Source organism: Pseudophryne corroboree, chromosome 3 (genome assembly GCF_028390025.1).
Source record: "Pseudophryne corroboree isolate aPseCor3 chromosome 3, aPseCor3.hap2, whole genome shotgun sequence".
Classification (NCBI taxonomy): Eukaryota; Metazoa; Chordata; class Amphibia; order Anura; family Myobatrachidae; genus Pseudophryne; species Pseudophryne corroboree.
This window is the reverse complement of record NC_086446.1, coordinates 739,597,341-739,624,921: the sequence shown is the minus strand read 5'-3', so window position 1 is coordinate 739,624,921 and position 27,581 is coordinate 739,597,341. Positions and strand designations below refer to the sequence as shown.

Here is a 27,581-nt window from a genome sequence, read left to right as displayed (position 1 = left end):
ATTGCAGGTCTCAGTATATAACCTGAGTGTGTATATACAGACTTCAGGATAGCCTCCTGCTTTTTATCAGCAGGTTCTTTCAAGGTGGCCGTATCCTAAGACGGCAGTGCCACCTTTTTTGACAAACGTGTGAGCGCCTTATCCACCCTAAGGGATATCTCCCAACGTGACCTATCCTCTGGCGGGAAAGGGTACGCCATCAGTAACTTTTTAGAAATTACCAGTTTCTTATCGGGGGAACCCACGCTTCTTTACACACTTCCTTCATTCATCTGATGGGGGAACAAAACACTGGCTGCTTTTTCTCCCCAAAAATAAAACCCCTTTTATGTGGTACTTGGGTTCATGTCAGAAAATGCGTAACACATTTTTCATTGCCGAGATCATGTAACGGATGTTCTTAGTGGATTGTGTATATGTCTCAACCTCGTCGACACTGGAGTCAGACTCCGTGTCAACATCTGTCTGCCATCTGAGGTAACGGGCGTTTTTTGAGCCCCTGATGGCCTTTGAGACGCCTGGGCAGGCGCGGGCTGAGAAGCCGGCTGTCCCACAGCTGTTACGTCATCCAGCCTTTTATGTAAGGAGTTGACACTGTCGGTTAATACCTTCCACCTATCCATCCACTCTGGTGTCGGCCCCACAGGGGGCGACATCCCATTTATCGGCCTCTGCTCCGCCTCCACGTAACCTTCCTCATCCAACATGTCGACACAGCCGTACCGACACACCGCACACACACAGGGAATGCTCTGACTGAGGACAGGACCCCACAAAGTCCTTTGGGGAGACCGAGAGAGAGTATGCCAGCACACACCAGAGCGCTATATAATGCAGGGATTAACACTATAACTGAGTGATTTTTCCCCAAATAGCTGCTTGTATACATATATTGCGCCTAAATTTAGTGCCCCCCCTCTCTTTTTAACCCTTTGAGCCTGAAAACTACAGGGGAGAGCCCGGGGAGCTGTTTTCCAGCTGCACTGTGAAGAAAAAATGGCGCCAGTGTGCTGAGGGAGAAGCCCCGCCCCTTTTTCGGCGGACTTTCTCCCGCTTTTTCTGGAATACTGGCAGGGGTAATTTTACATCTATATAGCCTCTAGGACTATATATGATGTAGATTTGCCAGCCAAGGTGTCATATATTGCCCTCAGGGCGCCCCCCCCCAGCGCCCTGCACCCATCAGTGACCGGAGTGTGAGGTGTACATGAGGAGCAATGGCGCACAGCTGCAGTGCTGTGCGCTACCTTGGTGAAGACCGAAGTCTTCTGCCGCCGATTTTCCGGACTCTTCATGCTTCTGGCTCTGTAAGGGGGACGGCGGCGCGGCTCCGGGAACGAACACCAAGGTCGGGTCCTGCGATCGATCCCTCTGGAGCTAATGGTGTCCAGTAGCCTAAGAAGCCCAAACTACCATCTGTTAGGTAGGTTCGCTTCTTCTCCCCTTAGTCCCTCGCTGCAGTGAGTCTGTTGCCAGCAGATCTCACTGTAAAATAAAAAACCTAAATATACTTTCTTTCTAGGAGCTCAGGAGAGCCCCTAGTGTGCATCCAGCTCAGCCGGGCACAAGAATCTAACTGAGGTCTGGAGGAGGGTCTTAGTGGGAGGAGCCAGTGCACACCAGGTAGTCCTAAAGCTTTCTTTAGTTGTGCCCAGTCTCCTGCGGAGCCGCTAATCCCCATGGTCCTTACGGAGTCCCAGCATCCACTTAGGACGTCAGAGAAATAGAGGTTAAAATAAATCAATAAATGAAAATAAAATAGAGCATCTTACTTGAGTTGCCTGCAGGGGGACCATGATGTGCTCCACGAGGGTCTCCAGATTCCTCAGGTAGTCCCTCTCCGTCTGTAACAGTTCCTCGATGACCTTTGACCTCTTCTCCAGCATCCTTAGCTCGGAATTCTCGGTGGCGCCCGAGGCGGCAGATGGACTCTCTTCCAGGGCCTCGGGCTGTGAGGACAGCAGCGTCATGTCTGCAGAGAGAGGGCATCATTCTGTAAACACTCTGCTAATAGGCAGCACAAACGCAACATTGCACTCTAATCATTTCATCGTACGTATAATCCTTTCCGCGTCTCTGTGTTATTGTAATAAGTCTCAGCCACTTTTATCTCTATACTAAATTGGGATGAAATCGTTCTTACTCCCTTGTGTATAATGTGAGGACTGGTCTGCTCCGCTTTTCACTCATTTGCCAGAATTTTTAAAACCAAGGTTAATTAAAGAATAGAGAACAATACAATTTGCTGAATGAAATCAATGACTAGAAGAGGTTCTATATATAATCTCTTAATAACGTGCAGAGAATTACTGTCTAATCTCCTCCAACACCACCTGCCTTCCTTACTAATCTACTCGTTTCTTGATGCATAACACTTGATATAATAAAACACAGATGCTGTAATCGGTGGTCAGTATATCCTACTGCTTGGTGCTTGGGCGTAGGCTACAAAGCAGCAGCCAACGGGTCACCATATTAACTGCATACATGATGCTTTACCATCGTGTTTAAAGCTATAATGTCACAGTGAAAATGCTTTAAATTACATTACTACCATGTCGGCATTCTTCGGTCGACATTACACGGTCATCGTTCTATCAGCTAACTGACTACCTCGTCCTGTGCCCCCCAATGGTTGATCCCACCCAATAGCAGCAGAGCCAGTAACAATTCTAATGGACTCACCGGCGGCATCGCGAAGAGAATGAAGACAATATGGGCTCAAACGTCTAACCGGCTAGCTCTGATCTATCTATAAATATGTTACATGGTAATAAGGGGAATATAACATTATTTATTACACTTATAATCTGCAGTTCTTAATAATTGGGTGTAAATGCACAATACACAATGGGGGTAATTCAGAGTTGATCGCAGCAGCAAATTTGTTAGCAGTTGGGCAAAACCATGTGCACTGCAGGTGGGGGACAGATGTAACATGTGCAGAGAGAGTTTAATTTGGGTGGGGTGTGTTCAATCTGAAATCTAAATTGCAGTGTGAAGATAAAGCAGCCAGTATTTACCCTGCACAGAAACAAAATAACCCACTCAACTCTAAAGGGCCCCATACACTAGGACGATAATGTCCGATTTCATCCGATTTCGGGCATTCGGCCCGATATATCGGATTATGGCCCTCATTCCGAGTTGTTCGCTCGCAAGCTGCTTTTAGCAGCTTTGCACATGCTAAGCCGCCGCCTACTGGGAGTGAATCTTAGCTTATCAAAATTGCGAACGAAAGATTAGCAAAATTGCGAATAGACACCTCTTAGCAGTTTCTGAGTAGCTCCACACTTACTCGGCAACTGCGATCAGTTCAGTCAGTTTCGTTCCTGGTTTGACGTCACAAACACTCCCAGCGTTCGACCAGACACTCCTCCGTTACTCCAGCCACTCCCGCGTTTTTCCCAGAAACGGTAGCGTTTTTTCGCACACACCCATAAAACGGCCTGTTTCCGCCCAGAAACACCCACTTCCTGTCAATCACATTACGATCACCAGAACGAAGAAAAAACCTCGTAATGCCGTGAGTAAAATACCTAACTGCATAGCAAATTTACTTGGCGCAGTCGCACTGCGGACATTGCGCATGCGCATTAGCGACTAATCGCTCCGTTGCGAGAAAAATATAACGAGCGAACAACTCGGAATGACCCCCTATATCGGGCATTTTGGAGGTGTTTCCGATCCGATGCGCGTTCCCGTGAGCATCGGATCGGATCCTCCAGAATGAATGTGCTGCACATTCAATCATGTCCGACCCCGCAGGCATGGCTGGGATCGCCCAGGATACATCGTATGCAAAAGGACCTCATACGATGTATCTTGGGCATTCCTGCCCCCCGGGAGGCTGCTAGGGTGATCGCCTGCGACATGTCAGATGGACATGTTGCGTAAGAGTATGGGGCCCTTAACTCTCTCTGCACATGTTACATCTGCCCCCCCTGCAGTGTACATGGTTTTGCCCAACTGCTAACAAATTTGCTGCTGCGATCAGGTCTGAATTACCCCCAATATCACAATACACAATATGCTACAAAACAGAATATATATGGAGCTTCATTATACTCCTAACAATCGCACGGTATCCGGTCTTTAGGTCGACGCTCATTGGGTTGACCACTATTGGTCGACGTGGTCATTAGGTCAACATGGCAAAGGTCGACATAAGAAAAGGTAGACATGAGTTTTTCCAATTTTTTTTTTTTTTACTTTTTCATACTCTACGATCCACGTGGACTACGATTGGGAATAGTAACCTTCCATGATCACTTTACAACGTAAACGATACTAATTTTTTAATGACCGTGTCAACCTATTTCATGTGTCGACCTAGTCACTGTCGACCAATAGTGGTCGACCTAATGACTGTTGATCTAGTTACTGTTGACCCAACGAACCAAACCCCCAACTGCTTCCATATGATCATATTTCCATGCGGGCATGAGTGAACATCAGAGCTGTCTATTACCTGTGGTCTTTTACATAGTTAGAAGTTTCGGTTACTTTCGGTTACAGTGCGCCTGGGAATCCCTTTACCGCCATGTTGGGTTGCAAATCCATGTGATTAACGCAAAAACCAGGGGGAATTCGCACAAACGCTGGCGGCTGACATCACAAAGGAGCGCATAAACTGCACCAGAGGAATTAGCCATCAGTTTGCTGATCGCTGCACAGGCAGAAAACATAGAACAATGGTGGTCATTCCGAGTTGATCGCTCGCTAGCAGTTTTTAGCAGCCGTGCAAATGCTATGCCGCCGCCCACTGGGAGTGTATTTTAGCTTAGCAGAAGTGCGAACGGTTGTATCGCAGAGCGGCTACAAAAAATGTTTGTGTAGTTTCACAGTAGCTCAATACCTACTCAGCGCTTGCGATCACTCCAGACTATTCAGTTCCGGATTTGACGTCACAAACGCGCCCAGTGTTCACCCAGCCACGCCTGCGTTTTTCCGCACACTCCCTGAAAACAGTCAGGTGCCACCCAGAAACGCCCACTTCATGTCAATCACTCTGCGGCAAACAGTGCGACTGAAATGCATCGCTAGACCCTGTGCAAAACTACATTGTTCGTTGTGCCGGTACGTCGCGCGTGTGCATTGCGCCGCATGCGCAGAACTGCCGTTTTTTTAGCCTGATCGCTGCGCTGCGAACAAATGCAGCTAGCGATCAACTCGGAATGACCCCCAATAGTCTGGCATGTGAGCTTACACTCCAGTTAATGGAAAGGGAAAGATTCTTTAGCCACTGTAAGACCAGTATAGCGCTAAAACAAGAGTATTCCCTTGTCTTGGATGTTCTTGGTTCCAATGTTAGTGTTTGGTTAAAGTATAAAGTGTTGTAGAGTATGATTGCGTCATATAAATAAATATTAGTGTAGTAATAATAATATTAATAAACAATTATTATTTTTAGTAATTAAGGCACTACAGACTCCCATTGGCGTGTATGGCTCCAACTGTACACAAAATTAAATACCTAAATATATAAAGTTCAGACTGTATGATGAATCATGATTTTGCTATAAAATAAATAAATTGATACATTATCTATGAACAGGGTGTATTTATTAGTCTAATAGCGCACAGATTGCGAGACATATCGGGGTTGGTAGCAGTCTGATGTGACGGAACGGGTTGGGCGCTGTGTGACAACCTTTGACACTGATAAATGTCGCAATGACAATGATTTCCTAGCAACACTAACAAACAAATATTTCCCCAGCAGTGTCGCGTCCACCTTTCTCACTGATAACAATTGCAAAAGTTACACATGTCAGAGACCTTGTCATAGTTCCTAATCGGATTAAGATTTATCTCAGACTGAATCATCTGCACGAATTACATCACAATACGAGAAAAACAAAAAAACAAACAAACATGCAGCTTTTAATATTACATGCAGGTTCTTATGTCAAGTACTACAACAACTCCCTGGGGCAGATATGTTTTAAGACTGGAGAAGTGATAAAGTAGTGATAAGTGCAAGGTGATAATGCACCAGCCAATCAGCTCCAATATGTAAACTGACAGTTAGGAGCTGATTGGCTGGTGTGTTATCACCTTGCACTTGTCACTGCTTTATCACTTCTCCAGGCTTAATACATCTGCCCCCCTGTGCAATGGAAGTGTCTGTGTTAAAACAGAAAGAAATATTTTGCAGGGTTGCTCTGAACAGCAGATTGTCCATGCAGAGAGAGTGGTTCTTTCATTAGGCTTTTTTACTTTTTCATCTCCAAAATGTACAGTTTAGCAGGAACAGGGGATGTTGTCTATCCGTTCAGATGGTCGACACTCATTATGTCGACCACTATTGGTCGACACCGACATGATCGACATGGACAAATGGTCGACACATGAAAATGGTCAACACGTGAAAGGTCGACATGGCTTTTTTTTTATAGCTTTTTAACTTTTTCATACTTTACCATCCACGTGGACTACGATTGGGAATAGTAACTGCTCGCTCGCCCGCCATGCAAGGTGACGCGGTACACTAATTGGGGTTCCTGGTCATGTTACGAAAAAAATGACACCAAAAACAGTTAAAAAAGCCACGTCGACCTTTTCATGCGTCGACAGTTCATGTGTCGACCTTGTCAATGTCGACCAATAGTGGTCGACCTTAACACTGTCGACCATTCATACCGAAACCCTGGCTAAATTATAAGGAAGCCCAAAAATTAAGTAAAAGTTACACTTTTGGGTTGATGTATCAAGCAGTGTAAAGAAGGTCTTTAGGTCGACATTAAAAAGATCAACAGTTAATAGGTCGACCACTATTCGCTGACATGATCTAAAGGTCGACATGACAACGCAGCATATGGTCAACATGAGTTTCTCATTTTATTTTTTCATACTTTACCATCCCATGTGGACTACGATTGAGAACCCGAGCGAAGCGAACCAGGAGAGGGGACGCGGTACACTAATTGGGGGTCCACGTTCTAAAAGTTAAAAATTGACAACCAAAAACCGAAAAAAAACTTCACTTTGACCTTTTGCTTGTGTTGACTTTTTTCTCATGTCGACCTTTTGGGGTCAACCTGGACGCTCAACAGCAGAACTTCAAATTCAAAATGTGCCTGTCGTTAGTTTATTTGTGGTGGCTATGTATGTCTCAGGCTGCTGTAAATAGAACATGTGGTAGTGCCACGGCTGAGTGGGTTTCTTGCAGGATTATCAGGAACGTGCTCCTAGATTGTAACTACAGCTTCTTTCAGGCACAACTGTACCCCCCCACAGTAAGAAGGAGAGTGAGACGCTCCTACAGACACGGGAGGACAGTAATGGTTTTTTCTTAATCTTAGCTGTCTCCATTCTACTGTAATTAAACTTTACATTTCAGGCAAAAAGGAGGACGCCAGGGAAATGGAATGTAGTCCTAATGGTTTAGGCATTAGTGGGAGGGTTAGGAGATAGAGATATACTCACCGCTGGATCCACCAGAAGTCACCATCACCTGACAGCTGGACCCAGGAGGCATCGCTGCATCCACCGGACCAGGTAAATCACCACTTGACCAGCAGAGACATTTAGTTGACATTCTAATCATATCAACATTTCACAGGTGTCGACAGGATGAATATTGACATGGTCAAAGTGGACAAGCCAAGCATGTCAACGTTACGAATGTCAACAAATATACCACACCCCAGGGAAAGAGGGGTTGTTTATAGATGGAATTATGGGGGTAATCGCAGCAGGATTTTTTATAGCAATTGGGCAAAACCATGTGCACTGCAGGGGAGGCAGATATAACACGTGCAGAAAGAGTAAAGGAGGGTACTCACGGAGCGATATTCTAAGATCTGACTAGATTGCTTAGAATATCAGCATGATCGCTCCGTGTGTAGCCCCCTCAGCGATAGTGATGCGCGGCCCCGCACATCGCTATCGCTGCTGCTAGATTGGCCTGCATGCAGGCCAAACTAGCGGGTTGCTCACTTCACCCGCTGGGTGAAATGAGCGCCCCCCCCCCCCCCCCGTCTCCCCCCGCACACTCAGCACAGATCGCGCTGTGCTGAGCGGCAGGAGAGATGTGTGCTGAGCGATTCACTCAGCACACATCTCTCCTGCATCGGCCCGTGGGTACTGGGCTTTAGATTTGGGTGGGTTATTTTATTTCTGTGCAGGGTAAATACTGGCTGCTTTATTTTTACACTGCAATTTAGATTGCAGATTGAACACACCACACCCAAATCTAACTCTCTCTGCACATGTTATATCTGCCTCCCCTGCAGTGCACATGGTTTTGCCCAATTGCTAACAAAAATCCTGCTGCGATCAACTTGGAATTACCCCCAATGTTTTTTTATTTACCATAGAAAGTCCCAAGCATTCTGAATAATAGATCCACAGCAAGTTTGGCGTAGAGGTTAGCATTACTGCATCATAGCACTTCACATATCTGTCGAGTTGTATGTTTTCCTCAAATTTGGGTGGGTTTCCTTTGGGTGCTCCGGTTTCCTCCCGCAATCCCAAAACATACTAGGACTGGATTCCGCCCCCCCAAAAATATAACCCTATTGTGTATGTATGCGAGTTTATGTCGTAGGGTCCGTGATACAGACTGTAAGCTCCACTGGGACAGGGACCGATGTGAATGACTGATATATTGTCTATAAAGCGCTATATAAATAATTATTAATATATAAATTATAAATCAGATACCTGTATCAGTATTCAGGTCATAATAATGGGCCTAATTCAGACCTGATAGCTCCTCTGCGTTTTTGCACAGGGCTGCGATAGGATAGCCGCCGCCCATGGACAGTGAAACCCGCTCCGTTCAAGTGTGAGAATGCATGCGTACGCCGTGCGAAAATTCCACCGGACTGTGGACAGCTGCAAATCCGTTCACAACTCACTCACCATCTAATGATTTTTCCAGTCTGTGTGCAGCCCAGGACCTACTCCTACAGTGCGACAGAATCAGGCTGATTGGGGCCGGAGCTGACGTCACACACCTGCCCTGAAAATGCTTGGGAAAGCCTGCGTGTTCCCTGACACTCCCAGAAAACGGGCAGTTACCACCCACAAACGTCCGCTTCCTGTCAATCACCTTGCGTACGGTTAGCGATTGGAAAAAATCGCAGAATTATTTTGCAGTTTGGCCTCACACGTGCGCACTACGATGCATGCGCAGTCTATGGATAATCGGCCGCTGTGCGAATTCGCACAACATCGATCAGGTCTGAATTAGGCCCTATGTTAGTAGTGCAAAAATAACCTGTAGCTGTATCTCTATTCCCCGTTCCCACAAGCAGTACACACCGTGTTTTAAAGCACTTGTAGTCACCTATGGATGAATCCCTATGATCCCTATGCAGAAATGAACAGTTGATTTACACAGGGAGTTTTGGGAAAAGTCTAGAGATGAGCAGGTTCGGTTTTACTCGGATTTACTCGGTTCTCAAAACGGCATCTTATTGGCTCACGGGTGTCACGTGTTTTGGATAGCCAATAGAAAAAATCCGGATAAAACCGAACTGGCGTTAATTCTGGCGTTAAATCCGAACCCGCTCATCTCTAGAAAACACATGCCAATCAATAGTGTAGAGCGGACAGTTCAATGGCATTATTGATTGGTTGTGTGTTTCTACATCAACTCACCCTCCGCTTCTGCACAGGAGTCACTGATCCCTATGTTGTACCCAGATAGCTTTGTGGGTCTGATTCAGAGTTGCGAGCAAAGCCAAAATCAACACAACTGAGCAAAACCAATGCTGAACTGCAGGTGGGGCTGATATAACGTGCAGAGAGCGTTAGATTTGGGTGGGTTATATTTTTTCTGTACAGGGTAAATACTGGCTGCTTTTGCATGTAGCCCACAAAGGATTCAGTATGATATCCCAGCTGTCGGGATCCCGGCGGTCAGGAGACAGACACTGGAATCCCGACAGGCAGAATACCAGCGGCGAGCATAGCGTGTCCCTTCGTGGGCTCGCTGCGCTCACCACGCTACGGGCCCGGTGGTAACCTTCGGGTTATATTCCCCCTCGGGTGTGGAGGACCACCAGCTGAGTGGGGATTCTGACTGCTGGTATTTCACCGGGTCTCGTGATTTCGGCGTCGATATCCTGTCCGCCGGGATCCCGGCAGCCGGCAACTTGATTGCTTCCCCCCACAAATACTCGACAGCTTTATATTTACACTGCACTTTAGATTTCAGTTTGAACACACCCCATCCAAATCTAACTCTCTCTGCACATGTTACATCTGACCCACCTGCAGTGCAACACGGTTTTGGCCAGTTGTGTGCTTTTTGGCTTTGCTTGCAACTCTGAATCAGGCCCTGTATTCACAGAGACAGTGCAGTATAAACGTGCTGGAAGAAATAACTCCCTGGGGTCGATTCAATTCTCCAACAGTTGAATAGCGCCGGGAATTAGCTCCCGGTGCTATTCAATACAGTGCCAAGTGACACTCAATTGACGGGAATTCTTCTCTCACCCCTGGGGGATGCGAGAGGAAATCCGACAAAAGTGCTGACGCGCGGCTGTTTCTGTCGGGAATCAGCATCGCGCCGGGGAGTTAAGTCAGAGAATGCCCGACAAATCAACCTGTTAAGTCCGGGAGAACGGGCATTCGCCGACTTAACATGAGCTGAATTGAATAGCGACGGGAGCTAATTCCCGGCACTATTCAGCTGTCGGAGAATTGAATCGACCAGAGACGGCTTAGATATATACAGGCCGTAAGTTCACTGTGCTGCATTTAAAGGTTCATAGGGCCGTGTCTGACATGTTGGTACATGGTACCTGGTGTAAACAGCTTCGGCAAATACGACAGATAATCACTTTTCACACACACAACTATCAAAGATCAACAGGGAAACGCAGGAGATTAGGAATAACCGCCAGATCTGCAGTTATGACTCAAACTCAACCAAGACATAATAAAAGCCAGCAAGGAAGCAATGTAGGCATAGCAATACTTGTAAATTGATCTCAGTATAAAGTTTGGGTCACATATTTATAAATAAACAAGAGACAAACAAAACACGGTATCCCGTGACAGGCTCAGAGGTGAGATACAGAAAACTCTGACTTTGCCGAAAATAATCCTCTCTACCAAAAAAATAAAGACAAAGGAATAAAAATTCCTCAGTCCATTATTGAAATAAAAAAGTTGCAAATAAGGGAACAGATGAGCCATTAGGGCTCATACGGAGCAGGTGGGTCCCATGTACCTGCTGTTAGCTTCAACACACGCTACTGGATGCAGGACACACCTGAGATGCAATATGTAACATACCTGCATCATTGTCTATGACATGTGTTCAAAACAAGTAACAGCATCTGGAGTACACTATGGGGTCGATTCAATTCAGCGACAGTTGAATAGCGCCGGGAATTAGCTCCCGACGCTATTCAATTCAGCTAAAGTTAAGTTAGCGAATGCCCGTTCTCGCGGACTTAACAGGTTGTTTTGTCGGGAGAACGGGCATTCTCCGACTTAACTACCCGCGGCAATGCTGATTCCCGACAGAATCAGCCTCGCGCCGGCCGCGCGGCAGCCTTTTTGTCGGTTTTCTTCTCTCACCCCCCCAGGGGGGAGAGAAGAATTCCCGACAATTGAGGGTAACTAGTTGCTGTATGGAATAGCGCCGGGAGCTAATTCCCGGGCGCTATTCAATTGTTGCTGAATTTAATAGACCCCTATATGGGCAAAAGTGTTTGGCACCACCTGTTAATGATTGAATTCAGATGTTTCCTTCAGACCCGTTGCCACAGGTGTATGAAATCAAGCACCTAGCCATGCAGTCTCCATTTGCAAATATTTGTGATACAAAATGGGTCGTTCTGAAGAGCTCAGCGACTTCAAGCGTGGTACTGTGAGAGGATGCCACCTCTGTAATAAGACGGTTCGTGAAATGTCATCTCTGCTGGATATTGCACGGTCACCTGTAAGGGATATTATTAGAAAGTGTAAGCGTTTAGGAACAACAGAAATCAGCCACGAAGCGGAAGACCACGTAAAGTCACAGAGCGGGCTCAATGAATGCTAAAGCGCATGGTGCGTGAATGTCGCCAACGCCCTGCTGATTCCATAGCTGAAGAGTTCCGAACTTCCACTGGCATTAATGTAAGCACAAAAACTGTGCGGTGGGAGCTTAATGGAATGGGTTTCCATGGCCGAGCAGCTGCATGCAAGGCTCACATCACCAAGTCCAACGCCAAGTGTCAGGTGGAGTGGTGTAAAGCACAACGACACTGGACTGTGGAACAGTGGAAACGTGCTCCGTGGAGTGACGAATCACGCTTCTTTGTTGGGCAGTCAGGGTTTGGCGGATGCCAGGAGAATGTTACCGCCTGACTGCATTATGCCAACTGTGATGTTTGGTGGAGGATGGATAACGGTATGGGGCTGTTTTTCAGGGTTTGGGCTAGGCCCCTTATCTCCAGTGAAGGGCAATCTTAATGCTTCAACATACCAAGACATTTTGGATAATGTTACGCTTCCATCTTTGTGGCACCAGTTTGGGGAAGGCCCTTTTCTATTCCAACATGACTGTGCCCCAGATCACAAAGCAAGGACTATAAATACATGATTTGATGAGTTCGGTGTGGAAGAACTTGACAGGCACACACAGAGCCCTGACCTCAACCCCATCCAGCACCTATGGGGTGAACTGGAACGAGAGACTGAGAGCCAGGCCTACTCCTCCAACATCAGTGCCTGACCTCATAAATGCTCTATAGAATGAATAGGCACAAATTCCCTGCACAAGGGGGGCCAACTTCATATCAAAGTATATGTATTTGAATACAATGTCATTACAGTCCCTGTTGATGTAATTATAGTTTTATTTTAAAATGATTTGCGCTTCTTACATCAGAGAAACACCACAAATATCGCCCCAGGCCCACGTGGTCATTAATCTGGCTCTGGCTTCTACACTTAAGACGCCACTGTAGTTTAGTACCGTAAATGTGCTTTTCTGATGGCGTGTTAGGTCGATAAAACATTGAAAATAGATAATACTGAGAACCGCCATATTAGTGAAACGCTACAAAGGTACACGCCGTGAAGGGAGGTCAACTGCAATGAAATAAGGATGCACAGAAGACATAGGGCTGGATTTAACTATAGCATGCTTGTAACAGTAGCTATTCAATTGCGGCCTGCATACTGCAATTAACGCAGAGTTCTGATGGAACCTCAGGAGGCTCAAACAGAAATCCACAGTAAGTAGGTATTTCTGCATCCGCCACGAACGTGTTAACCCATAGCTCTGGGCAATCATTCCGAAATCTATGGGTTAACGTGTGGAAGCCACAGATTTACCGCGCAATGGAAAGGGCTTGTAATTAAATAGTTGCGGGAGTAAAAGTCCATGGCTACAGTACAGTCCCTTTTCCTTGTGCAGTAATTAGCGGGGCTAATTGAATCCGGTCCACAGAACGATTGTTTTTGTTTCTATCATTGCAGTCCCCTATTATCAGTAATGACAGAGTTATACATAATGGGGGTCATTCCAAGTTGTTCGCTCTGTATTTTATTCTCGCAACGGAGCGATTAGTCGCTAATGCGCATGCGCAATGCCCGCAGTGCGACTGCGCCAAGTAAATTTGCTATGCAGTTAGGTATTTTACTCATGGCATTACGAGGTTTTTTCTTCGTTCTGGTGTTCGTAATGTGATTGACAGGAAGTGGGTGTTTCTGGGCGGAAACAGGCCGTTTTATGGGTGTGTGCGAAAAAACGCTACCGTTTCTGGGAAAAACGCGGGAGTGGCTGGAGAAACGGAGGAGTGTCTGGGCGAACGCTGGGTGTGTTTGTGACGTCAAACCAGGAACGAAACTGACTGAACTGATCGCAGATGCCGAGTAAGTGTGGAGCTACTCAGAAACTGCTAAGAAGTGTCTATTCGCAATTCTGCTAATCTTTCGTTCGCAATTTTGATAAGCTATGATTCACTCCCAGTAGGCGGCGGCTTAGCGTGTGCAAAGCTGCTAAAAGCAGCTAGCGAGCGAACAACTCGGAATGATCCCCAATGTACAGAGACAAACATTTAGACTATATATACACAATGTTTTGACGGAATGATTCAGAGCCGAATGGAAGTTCAATACCGCATTCAAGCAGCAGTGAATTTCCATCCGAAGTCTAGGAGGGGCATGCAGGAGACGTCTCTGTAGAAGACACGCAGACCCTTGGCTCTCCCCTCCCAGCAAAACGGGGCTGGCACGCCACCATTTTCTAGGAACACAGTCGTCCCTCCTCTCGACGCTGCTGCCCATAAATCAGGCAGTGACAGTGGGGAACTACAGGCGACGACATAAGGCCCGTTCGGCGCATGCGGAGGGACTTTGTGCAGCCACATATTGCCAATAAATGGGAACCTGCGTGCCTCCTTATTCCTCCCCTCATTTCGGAATCACGCCTTGGATCATTCTAAACCTATACACAGCCATAACAAATATAAATGCAACATTTTCTGCACAGGGCAAAATAAAAAAAACATGTGCAATTGAAAATAAAATCTAGAAAACAAGTGAAGTAAATAAAAATAGAAATAAAGGATAACGTAGAATGAATTATAACGTTTAGAACACTGCAGAGCGTTTAAAAAGAGAAGTGTTACACCTACAGTAGTTTTGAAACATAACAAAAGCCAACGGATTATAAAACAAATCAATTCCAACTTCCAGGAAAACCCTGTACAGCGGGAGGATAGTTTGGAGGAGGGGTGACACAAATCCCATCAATTGTCTACACTAGCTGGAGTCTAGGAGATGTGCTGGGCCCTAAGCTACAGCCCAGCAATGCTGACCATCCCCCACCACGCACACAATCCAGAACAACCTGACGTTCAAATCTAGTAACACTAAAAAGTTAATATTTAAAACTCAGCGCGGTGCCTGTGCAATAGGAACATTCATTACTACGCCGGGATTAACTTTAGTAACACATTTACTTAATTTTAGTTTCTTCAAACAGCAACCCAATACCTGGTTAGCGGACCTTAGTTGTGTGCTGCAGACAAAGTCATTACTAACGGAATTCTATGTATCTCACGGCTTCCTCTCTGCTATATTCCTCGGAGGTGCAGATCTCCCGTTCCCCAGGGCTCCGTATCCTCTTCAGCAGAAGCCTCATCTCATTGAATTACCATCTCAATAGCTGGAAATCACTGCTGGGAAGACAATAGCCTAGGGAGGAAAGAGGCGAACCCTGCAGACAAGGATTTAGGGGGTATATTTACTAAGCAGTATATTTCCAAAATTCTCGATTTGTGCAGATTTTGCCTGCCAGGTTTAAAAGGACAATACTATTTAAAGCAAAGCAAGCCTGATTTTGCATTTACTATTATTGCCCTTTTTAAATATGGCAGGAAAAATCATGGATTTTAAAAATCTATTGCTTAGTAAATAAGACTGGTATTTGTAGGGTCTCTAACAATACTGCAGCTAAATGCAACACTCATTGACAGGCAATGAGGACTGAAAATTGCACGATAACTGTGCGCTCTAGTAAAGTCCTGCGTGAGTCCAGCAAATGCTTCTCGTGCAGAACCGGACGCAAGAGAAACTACGCACCGATGACAGGGCGCACCGATGACAGGGCACACCGATGACAGGGCAAAATGCAAGTACTCCCTGATGACGACTAGGAATCCATATGCACGCGCTACAGAGGCAGATCCATGCACATCTCAAGTTGCGCATAGCTTTGTACATGTGCGAACAAGCACAATTTGTCCAGTGCACGCTACTTTTGGAGCAATGTTCATCCAATTTACTTTCAACTTTGCATGAGGCCCAATGTACTCAAGAAGGGGAGAGTACAAAGGAAAATTGTCTCAATGACTACACGCCCCAAGCTTTGTAGGCTGCTCTTGCCAAAACAGAGTATAATTATTGTACCATTTCCAATAACCTCAACTGGATAAACAACGCAGGTAATCCTAATTGCTCAAAGCCACAGTTCTACAACAAACACCCTTCTTCTTCCCAGCGTGTATGCGCAATGGGGTAACATGGAGGAGACGCCGAAGGCAGCGATCCATTAAAAAAAAGAATCAAATTTAAAATGCTGTAAAAGACTAAATGAATGATTTCTACATTACAGATAAGATAAACCATTGATTAAAATTACATTTGTCTTTTATAGTATAGCATGAGAATAAGTATGACAACCTGAGCACTACAATGTGACATCATAGGTGTAACAGGTGGATAGATCAAGGTGAAATTTAGTAAAATTGCAAAAAAACACGTGTAACCAACAGAATACAAGTAAATTGGAACTGGAATTTAGTATAGTCTAGATAGAGAATCCATGACACGACTGATTTATATTCATGGGCCCCAGCATTCATACAAAATATCCACACTCCTATTGCATATCATGCATTGAAGCTGCATTTCTTAAACAGAGGCTGGCATTTCAGCTACTTGCTTTAGCGTGGTTACAATTTTTCATCATACTTCCTCCACTAGGGGGGCGCTAGTCAGTTCCATTTTTTTCTGATGTGAGCATAAATCTGCACGGAACAAACAGCTGTTCATACAAGACTGAAGGAAGATCCCTCAAGAGTGTTTATCCAGGATCAAAGGAAAGAGCCGACAGCTGTAAGTCTCAGGGACCGTGGCCCTTCGCCAGAGGGACAGTGATCAGAGTGAAAGGTGCATAAGTAGTAACTGTCCCTGAGGCAGGGTTAGATGGCAATCGGGTATATGTTACTTCCAAAACTGCTTGCATATCAAAAATGTAAAAAAATGCATATTCGCCCATTTGCAAAGCTGTACTCCATCTTGCGTTGTGCCCACCCCTTGCACCTATCCTATTCTAGGTGCAAATAATACACCTCCAATCAGACGTATTTACACTTACTTCCAAGTCTGCATAACCTGAAGTCCCACAGACAGACTCTCACTCAGTGCGGGATTGAGAGAGGTTGGTGCTTCCCCCTTTGCTGGAGCAGTTGACAAGCAGGCTCTGGCACTGTATTAGAGACTACTACACATGACCATGGCCCTCATTCCGAGTTGGTCGGTCGCAAGGCGAATTTAGCAGAGTTGCTCACGCTAAGCCGCCGCCTACTGGGAGTGAATCTTAGCTTCTTAAAATTGCGACCGATGTATTCGCAATATTGCTATTACAAACTACTTCGCAGTTTCAGAGTAGCTCCAGACTTACTCTGCCTGTGCGATCAGTTCAGTGCTTGTCGTTCCTGGTTGACGTCACAAACACACCCAGCGTTCGCCCAGGCACTCCCACCGTTTCTCCAGCCACTCCTGCGTTTTTTCCGGAAACGGTAGCGTTTTCAGCCACACGCCCCTAAAACGCCGTGTTTCCGCCCAGTAACACCCATTTCCTGTCAATCACATTACGATCGCCGGAGCGAAGAAAAAGCCGTGAGTAAAAATACTTTCTTCATAGTAAAGTTACTTGGCGCAGTCGCAGTGCGAACTTTGCGCATGCGTACTAAGCGGATTTTCACTGCGATGCGATGAAAAAGAACGAGCGAACAACTCGGAATGAGGGCCCATGTTTCTAGGAACAGGGCGCCATATTCCCTGAGATTTCTCTACTGCAAAATCACTGGGAAATAAGTGTTATTTGGGGACGTTTATCAAATCTTATTTTCTAATGAGAGAATCTAGAACACTTTACCACACAAAGGGGTGTGTGGAAAGCGCAGGACAGTCCTCATAGAGAGGTCACATACAGAGCATGTTTATCGTGATACAGTGATAGGGAACTATAGGGCAGACGTATTAAGCCTGGAGAAGTGATAAAACAGTGATAAGTGAAAGGTGATAACGCACCAGCCAATAATTTCGGGTTTAAAAAATGCTGATTGGCTGGTGCATTATCACTACTTTATCACTTCTTAATACATCTGCCCCAAGGAGCATTATCCAGGGGAATGGGTTATAATTCAGTCCTGTACTCACCATACACTGCAGAGCAATCATGGGCTTTGGGAGTTTGCGGATTCCTGAGGAAAGTCAGACGTTTCCACAACAGAATTGGTCAGTTTCTTGTTGTTTGCAAACGTATTCACACCTACAATCAGCCCGGCTGTGGGTGATATGTGTCTTATGCTGGATACAGAAACTACACTCTCGTAGCTGTATTCCCATTGCGGGCGACTATACAGATACTCATACAGATTTTTTTTTAAATCAAATTAAAAAGGGATAAAGTGACCCCCCCATCATCACCCATGAGGTTACATTTCCCATTGTGAATTATATCATCTAGTCTCAGCCTTATTTCTATACTGCGAGCTGCTGCTACAGGCTATTGTGGTCAGCTAGTGTTCTGGACAGATTAAGGCTATTTAACATTGAAACACAAAACAGAGTCAATAGGTAATATAATCTGGAAGCATCTAGGAGCATGCAAATCCTGGCCAGGCAAACACACCACCTGCTTTACATACACACCAACAGCTGATACATACAAGTGTAAAAGGTATTTCTACTTTGCATATATCACAGCTGGCAGACACAGTGGTATGAGGACACAGGTCAACCTCCTGACCGGCAGATTTCAGCTGGGTATTATGCGTGGTCAACCCTGGGGAGGAAAGCTGAACCCTTAGCAAATATAACTACTTCCCACTGTGCAACTCTGCCGCCAGTCACAATTACATGTACACTGAAAACTATTTTTTTTGCTTTTGATTCATACAGCAGTGTCAATGTTCTCCCTCACCATAAAATACAAATCAGTGATGGTTGGTTTGTGTTTTGCAAGTGTGCAGTCCATGCAAAACACATTTGTGTTTCACCATCGGGCTCGGCCATCAATATTCTACGGTACCATCGGCAGCTGACCATCGATGGTGAAACAAGCCAACATCAGCCTGATCATCTATTGTCAACACTGTCATATCAGAATGGTCACACAGTCCCTCACATTCTGGAAAAAGCACAAAACTTCTGTGTGGCCTGTATAATATCGCTGCTGGCCAGACATCCCAGCACCAGCCCAGTAACGCAGAACAATCACACTGTGGGGGTCATTGCGAGTTGATCGCTCGCTGACGATTTTCGCAGAGCAGCGATCAGGTTTCTACTGCGCATTCGTATGCACCGTAATGCGCAAGTGCATCGTACGGGTACAAAGTGGATCGTTGCTGAGCGATTGAATTAACGAAGAATCCATTCGCACAGCCGATCGCAAGGCGTTTGACAGAAAGAGGGCGTTTATGGATGTCAACTGACCGTTTTCTGGGAGTGGTAGGGAAAACGCAGGCGTGTCCGGGCGTTTGGAGAGCGGGTGTCTGACGTCAATTGCGGCACCAAAAAGACTGAAGTGATCGCAAGGGCTGAGTAAGTCCAGCGCTACTCAGAAACTGCACAAGCTGTTTTTGCAGAGCTCGGCTGCACAGCCGTTCGCACACTTGCAAAGCGAAAATACACTCCTCAATGGGCGGGGACTATGCGTTTGCACGGCTGCTAAAAGTAGGTAGCGAGCGATCAACTTGGAATGACCCTCTGTAAGCCAACAGAAAGTCAGGAGGGGACAGACAATAGTAATAGTAACACTACTGGTGACACACTTACCAGCCCCAGTGCAGTCACTTGTATCCTGTATAACTAACGCACAGACAGAGGTATATCTAATGTGCACCTTCTCATAAACACAAGCAGGCGGTCAGTGTGGTCATCTTCTGATGGGACAAAGGTTCCGGTGACGCAGGGAGAGATCTGGAAGCCTATTTCTGAATTTCTGCAGTGATGCCCCGAAAAGTAACATCCTTATCCCGCTGATACGGAATGCATTTATTTTGCAAACAAAAATGAAAAGGAGTCAGACAGTTTACGAGCATGAATCTCGGGGCTCCTGGCCACGGGTGTTATTACCAGCGTATGGTGCCCACTCTACCCACATTAAACATAATTACAGCTGCAGATGACCAGAGAACCTGGAGGCAAAGAGAACTCTTGTAATGCAGTGGGTGTGGTGACACTAGAACAATGGCTGCTGGTGTCAGACCCATCTACAAACATTAAACAGGTTATTAAACCACGTGCAGTGAACGGCAGAGGCGGTGGGTCCTACATCCGATACGGCACACGTGCAGCCATCATCTAAGCGCAATCCATTATATCCTATTGTGATTTGTCAACATGGACACTTATTATTATTATTGACATGTAAAATGTCGACATTCACAAATATCGACATGGTCATTATGACTACATGTTGACATCAAAATGTCAACATACCATTTTCGCATATGTCAGCATAACCCTATAAGTGACCCAGAACCTAAATAGAACACTAAAATGTACTGTAAACATTCCGGTGACGACATGTAAAATGTCAACACGATGACATCTGTGGATGTCGACAATGTCTGATCAGATACCGTCTGTCCCGGCTTCCAAAGGACCGGATCTGTGCAGTTTGGCCGACAGATTATGTCATTTAAAGATCGGCCAAAGAACCTTATGTGGCATGTGGGGACAGCTGATGTCACTGTCTGGCACTGTTATTAAGGCCATAAGCAGCTGCTCTTTCCCTTCCCCATAGATAGGTCTGTAGTAAGAGACGCTGAGAGTGAAACAGTGAATCATTGCATTTCTGTACTCAGGAGATACATTAAGAGCACGTTTGGCTACATAGACGCATCAGGTGAAAGAACAGGTGGTTCCTACCTTTATCAAAGCCAAAAACAAACACATGATTAAAGAAAACAAATGATAAAGGGGGTCATTCCGAGTTGATCGCAAACTGCAACTTTTTGCTGCTCGTGCGATCAACTAAACACCGCCTATGGGGGAGTGTTTTTTTGCATAGCAAGGCTGTGATCGCTTGTGCAGCTCTGCTATGCTAAAAAAGTTTTGTGCCGAACAAGACCAGGATATGAGTTACTTACCCTGTGCGATGGATCCAGCGTTGCAGGTCCCGGAAATTACGTCAGACATCCGCCCTCCAAACACCTGGACACGCCTGCGTTCAACGCACCACTGCCAGAAAACAGTCAGTTGACACCCACAAACGCCCTCTTCCTGTCAATCTCCTTGCGATCGGCTGTGCGAATGGATTCTTAAATCCATCGCTCAGCAACGATCCGCTTTGTAGCCGTACGACACGCCTGCGCATTGCGGTGCATACGCATGAGCAGTAGTAACTTGTTTGCTGCGCTGCGAAAAACAGCAGAGAGCGATCAACTCGGAACGACCCCCAAAGTCATATCTGTTTATTTCACATGGGGCATTGTGCGGCTGAGACAAAGTATCACCGCTTGCTGCATGGGAATGGCCAGCGACTCCCTGGCTTATGCACTGTTAGAGCGACCTTTCGATCACAAGTGCTAGTGAGAAGACTGCTGTGCACATTTATAAAGAGACAATACACCTCTGTGCTCATCTCTCCTCCATTTTCCATGTTCAATGGGGAACTTTCTTTTCAGTAAATTATATTTTACCAGCTGGATTTTTCCCATTTTCCATTCCCCTTAGATAAAATAACATATGAGATCCAATTTGAGAACTGAATACAATAGTAAGGATACGGTGGATCCATTTTCATATGGGTAGTAAAAAAATAAAATAAAATAAGTCTAGCGCATATTCTATGGGAGGAATCCAACTTCTGCAAAGGGTACGGGTTGCCATTGCAGCGGCACTGAAATGCCGGCAATGGCACCGCATCTGGCACACCTGGCGGACCACTCTCAATCCGAAATTGCACAAAATAAGAGGCAGCAAATAAAACTGTGTGAGTCCGAGTTGCTGTACAGTGTGATGCTGCACTTAATCGTGGGGGCGAGAACATCACCTGCAATTGTACTATTGTACCCTATGGGAGTGTAGCTTACTTTTAAATATTTTATACTGCAGATCATAGTCTATAAGACAGTTTAGGCAGTATGGTCAGGCCTGTCTGTATTGATGATTGAGCTGGGTTTGTAACCCAATTCATTCCAAACAGCCAACTAGTTGGTTGATTGGTTGGTTGGACAGAATCCGCCTACTTCTGAGACATCAGAACCACCCAATAGGGTGGGGGAAGATGGCCGGTCTGGTGTAGACGATGGTAAGGTGTGCCGAGCTCATATGTGTCATGATCGTTTAGTTGGTCAGATAATCTTTCAGTTGGTTAGTTGGATGAAAAGTTGGATAATTTGTGACCAGCTGTCTCTGTAACAGTGCCTCCCAACACCAGTCCCCAGAGAACCCAAACAGTGCATGTTTTCCAGGTCTCCTTGCGGAATCACAAGTGAAATAATTAATACCACCTGAGTCAGTCATTAATGAATACAATATGTTTACCAACTCCTCTCAGGTCCAGGAGAGTCCCGCATTTTGGGGGGCTCTCTCAGCCCCCCAACAGTTAGCCAGTCTCCAGGCGCGGCTCACCTCCTGACTGAAATTGGCCGTTGAGACGTTGGATGACGCGATTCGCATTACCCTATGTTAAATACAGCGGATTTAGGAACATGATAACATGTAGCCCCGCCCCTGCTGTCAAATGCTGAAAACCGTGAACTGTGGCTCTGAGCACTGGTGTAGGAACATGATGATGAGAATGTTGCAAAATGCCCCTGCCCATTGAATAAGCTTGCTCCCTCCATAACTTTCCCGATGGGGTTTTAGAGACAGTCAGCAAGTATGGAATACACCTATATTCTAGTTAGGGCTCCCTAAGGACAGGAGATGGGAATCCCTGTTCTATACTCTAACAATGCATTCACAATAGGTTATACTGAAACTTACTATAATACATTATAATAAGCCAGTCATGTCCGGGGAAGCTGGAACTCATACAGGCCTGGGAGCACAGTCTGCAGTGTGAACACAGTGCCGGATCGCGGTTATGAGGTCACTAACAGGGCGCAGAGATGGGAAGAAATATGAGCGAATAAGACAGCTCAATTTGTGTTTCATTTAGAATTATACTTAATGCAAAAATTTCTTAGTATATGACACAAACGGACATCCTAATAATAACAATCATAATAAATAAATATCCACAATTTTATTGTATTTACAATATGGAATATATTCGCGGTTCCGCAGAAATCTGTTAAATTATTATAAAAAAGCTGTGCGTGAAAAACCATAATTCTACTGGGAACAAAAGAATTATGACAATATTTATTACAAAAAATAATAATAATAATAATAATAATAATAATAAAAAAATGCAGCCAATTTATTACACAGACATGCAACTTCAGGTGTGCAGACAGCGGAGAGATATATATAGCTCTCAGACATCAAAGGCAGGGGAGAAACTAGTGTATCTCTTCTAAACTCTCTGCGATCGCGTTACCGGAGCACTGAAAGCCACCTTTGTTAGGGACAATGCGGTTCCCAGAGTATCACAATGGAGACTCTTATCTGCATCTCAGGGAAATTAATTTCTCTGCACTGGGCTACATGATATACATTTCACAGATAGAGGAATCCGGGTGTACATGACACGTCCATGCAATAAACACCAGCAAATGCATCAAGTTACTGTTTTAAATCCTTCTACAAAATAAAACAGACACAGATGCCAGTAAAGTACCTAAAGTAAATGCACAAACAGAAATAAACGCAACACGAAAGAAGCTCTCTTTCCAGATTGGAGGCCTGGTAGAGAAGCTTACCTGGGTCTGTCGCAGTAGATGAAATGAAAAGCAGCCCCTTATTAGTAGTTCTCAGTCTGTTGATCATGGAACTGGACCCCAAAGTATTCCCAAAATCTTTCAAACTGTGTTTCCACCCAGGACAAGTACCTCCACTGGGGTACTTGTCCCGGGAAGAGGGGACGTGTAAAATAAGGACCACATTTGGGAGCCTCTGCCCTAACCTATTTTTTTGTTTTGCTTATTGGAAAAATGGTGCCCAACCAGTAGGTTGCCTAGGGCCTGCCATGGGGTCATAAGACTATTTAGCTTAAGCATGAGGTATGTCGCGGCATATGTACCCTTTAACACCGTGCCTGCTTAGAGCGGGTGCAGTTTGCAAAAGCTACGAAGGGTGAGTCCACTCCCACTCGCCCAGCAAATGAAGGGTTAGATGAAAACCCACCGATACTCCACTTGATGTCACTTTTTGGTACCTGAACATCTCTTTTCCTTGTTTAAAATATACCATGACTCTCTACACTGCAGAAATACGTGAATGATATTAGACGCATTTGTTAAAACTTAGAATCAATGCATCAATTACAGCCATCTGATTTTATGGATATGAGACGTAACTGTACACAGTTTTCTGCAATGGGTAATAAAGGGAATACACGTAACCGTCATTCTCCGTCCTAGAGAAGGTTACCCTGTAACATTTACAGCAATTAATATATCGTGCATCTACTAGAGGCAGAACACCCCTCATTGTGTGGACACATTGCATTATTTCTGCCCCTCTCTCCTTCAGTCACCAGTGACAAGTATTGCTGGGTGGAATCTGGTAATAGTCAAGACGACAAGCGGAGTCACTAATCCGAACCGGCCTCGCCTGAATCTACCCTCAGTCACAGCGGCTCGCTGGAGGGCACAGACTATGTGATACTTACAGGTGACACTCCCTGCACTACAACGGTGACATATAATGTGTACAAGCCCTACGTGTCTTCTCAGGCCGCCCTGAGGGACAGAAGTTTCTGTGCAGTAAGCAGTTATAGGCCTCCTCTACAGTATATGCAGGAAGGACAACGGGGCGGCTCTATACTGCAGCCATGGCGCCATTTCTGGGCGGAACAAATCTATGTGACTGACATATACACACACACAGGGAAAAAGGAGGTAAAAACCCTACTGCAGGATACAAAGGAGATAAAAGTGCAGCTTACCTAGACTTGTAAAGAAACATAATTAAATAGGGTTCCGGTATGAATGGTCGACCATGTTATGGTCGACAGTCATTAGGTCGACCACTATTGGTCGACATTGACATGGTCGACATGGACACATGGTCGACACATGAAAATGGTCGACACATGAAAAGGTCGACATGAGTTTTTTGTGTTTTTTTTAGTGTCGTTTTTTGCGTAAAGTGACGGGGAACCCCAATTAGTGCACCGCCTTCGCTCGCCATGCTTCGGGCAGATTACCGTTCCAGTCGTAGTCCACGTGGATCGTAAAGTATGGAAAAGTTCCACAAAATAATTTTTTTTGAAAAACTCATGTCGACCTTGTCATGTGTCGACCTTGTTATGTGTCGACCAATAGTGGTCGACCTAATGACTGTCGACCATAACATGGTCGACCATCTGAACGGATACCATTAAATAGCGCCCCATACTCCATGGAAAGGACGGTCCACTGATCTTACGGTCTAATCAGATAGCTAAATACAGACATTTTTAATTAATGTAATGCCAGAGTGTAATCAGCACCCCAGAAACACTTATTATATATTATTATTATTATTATTATTATATAGTGCCTACATATTACAGGGGGGGAAACGGGACCAAATAAAGGTGGGATCAAGAGATGTATCAATTTTACATAGTGGAGAGAATCTTTTTTTCGTGAGATATTAATCCCACAAGATAGACGAAAATTAGTGACTAATATGGTCCCTTTGGCGGCACCGGGGAAAAAGAAAATTATCTTTGTACTGTGACAGAGCCATGCAGTACCTCACGGCGTCTACCTTTATCACAGTCTGATTAATGTATTCAGCAATGGTCACGTTAGCATAACGATGAGTACAGAACAGAACATCACCGGAAATGACTCTGAAGGAATGAAAAGGCGAGTGTGCATGGCTCGTTATATGCTTCTATAATTACTGAATAAAATAAAAGAGCCTGTCCTTAAGGAGAGGCGTTCAATTCCACTCAGTGACTAATTCGCAAAACATTTCCCAGGCGCATACTTGTCATGGGTGAAGAGGAACCTGTCTGGGTGACATTCTGCTACAGCGTTTGACGAGGACAGCTATCACCTGATTGTAAAGGGATCGCTGCTTCCTATCCATAATATAGGGAGGGGGTAACGGGGCAACAGTCTCAATATATCCGGCTGGAAGAGAAACAAAGTGTTCAGTATTGAGGCTTTCATACTCTATTTCACTAAGTACTTTCACCGGGTGGTATTCCGTATACCGGCGCCGGAATTCCGACAACCGGCATACCGACACCTTTTCTCCTTCTTGGGGGTCCACGACACCCCTGGAGGCAAAATAGATAGCGTAGCACGCCACCTTGCCCGCAAGGGGCTCATTTGAGCTCGCCCTGCTGTCGGCAAGCCGGCGGTCGGGATCCCAGCCGCCGGCAACTCAAACCACACCCTATTTTTACAGTGCAATTTAGATTTCAGTTTGATCACACCCCACCCAAATCTAACTCTCTCTGCACATATTATATCTGCCCCCCTTCTTTCCTCATGTGCCTTTCCTTTTCTTACTTATACTCCATACTCCGTTTGATGGCACCTAACCCTGGATTTTCCATACCTGTCCTATACTGTCTTGTACTGTAAAGGGGGGTACTCACGGAACGATATTCTAAGCAATCTGACTAGATTGCTTAGATTTTAAGCCTGATCGCTCCGTGTGTACCCCCTACAGCGATAGCAATGCGCAGCCCCGCGCATCGCTATCGCTGGTGCTAGACTGGCCTGCCGTGCAGGCCAATCTAGCGGGTCGCTCACTTCACCAGCTGGGTGAAATGAGCGGCCCCCCCATCTTCCCCCGCACGCTCAGCACAGATCGCGCTGTGTTGAGCGGCGGGAGAGATGTGTGCTTAGCGGTTCGCTCAGCACACATCTCTCCCCGCATCGGGCCGTGAGTACTGGCCTTAAGTGCTATTTTCTTGTTTGCTCATTTGATTATGTACTGTGTAATGGGCGCTGCGGTTCCCTTGTGGCACCACATAAATAAAGGATAATAATAATAATAATTATAATAATAAGGGTTATTTAGATAACAGAATAGCATTAAATATAACTGCTAATGGTAATCTGTAGATCTTGTTGAATGTAACATTTGCACATAGCTATTATATGTTCAAAGGGGGTGTCTGCAATTCTGAAGAATAACTTCTCATAGCTGTATATCTAACTTTCAAGTCTATCCCATTAAAATCGCTGTGGAGGGAAATTGGAGCAGAAGGACCATTCTATGTAACTGCAGTTTCTGATTGGTCCTCCCAACAGTGTTCGTTTCATATTGGCCCCCCAATATCAGTTTAACCTCAGAGCCCTGGGGAAAAAGGGCTGCATGGAGCTGGCTCCAGGGCTTCACAGAGCGGAAGGAGCAGAGGAATAACAGGTAATATTAACCTAAAACTATGTAAGGAATAATCTATTTATGATGTGGCTCTGTGATAACATTCAGTGGTAAATGGTCTCCCCTGCAAACCATAGGAAAACATTTTAAAAAAACGTAAGAAATTTTTTTTTATTGTTATTATTTCAGAAAAGCCAAAGTGATGTCAAAGTCAGAAAAATATCTCTATGCACACTACCATATTTGCACCTCACACAGGTCCGTGCTGCGCATGCGTACGCTCTCCCGTACGTGCGCATACTCACAGTCGCGGGCACCCGCAGGCGCATGGTATGCGTATTTACGGTAGAGTTTATGCGATCGTAGCGTGCGACTCAATCATTACATATTTTCACTATATAATGTATTTTGTAGATCATGGTCCCTTTGATAGATTC

General features: G+C 45.3%; 1 protein-coding gene across 3 annotated transcripts in view; it reads right to left on the bottom strand.

The window, feature by feature from the left end:
• The window catches only part of DNMBP (dynamin binding protein), a 244,984-nt gene that overhangs the window by 32,504 nt on the left and 184,899 nt on the right, over positions 1 to 27,581 (bottom strand). For all 3 annotated transcript variants that reach the window (XM_063962255.1, XM_063962254.1, XM_063962256.1), the window contains one exon: positions 1,773 to 1,972. In XM_063962255.1, coding sequence (XP_063818325.1) covers positions 1,773 to 1,972 — 200 coding nt within the window. The remainder of the gene's footprint in view (positions 1 to 1,772; positions 1,973 to 27,581) is intronic.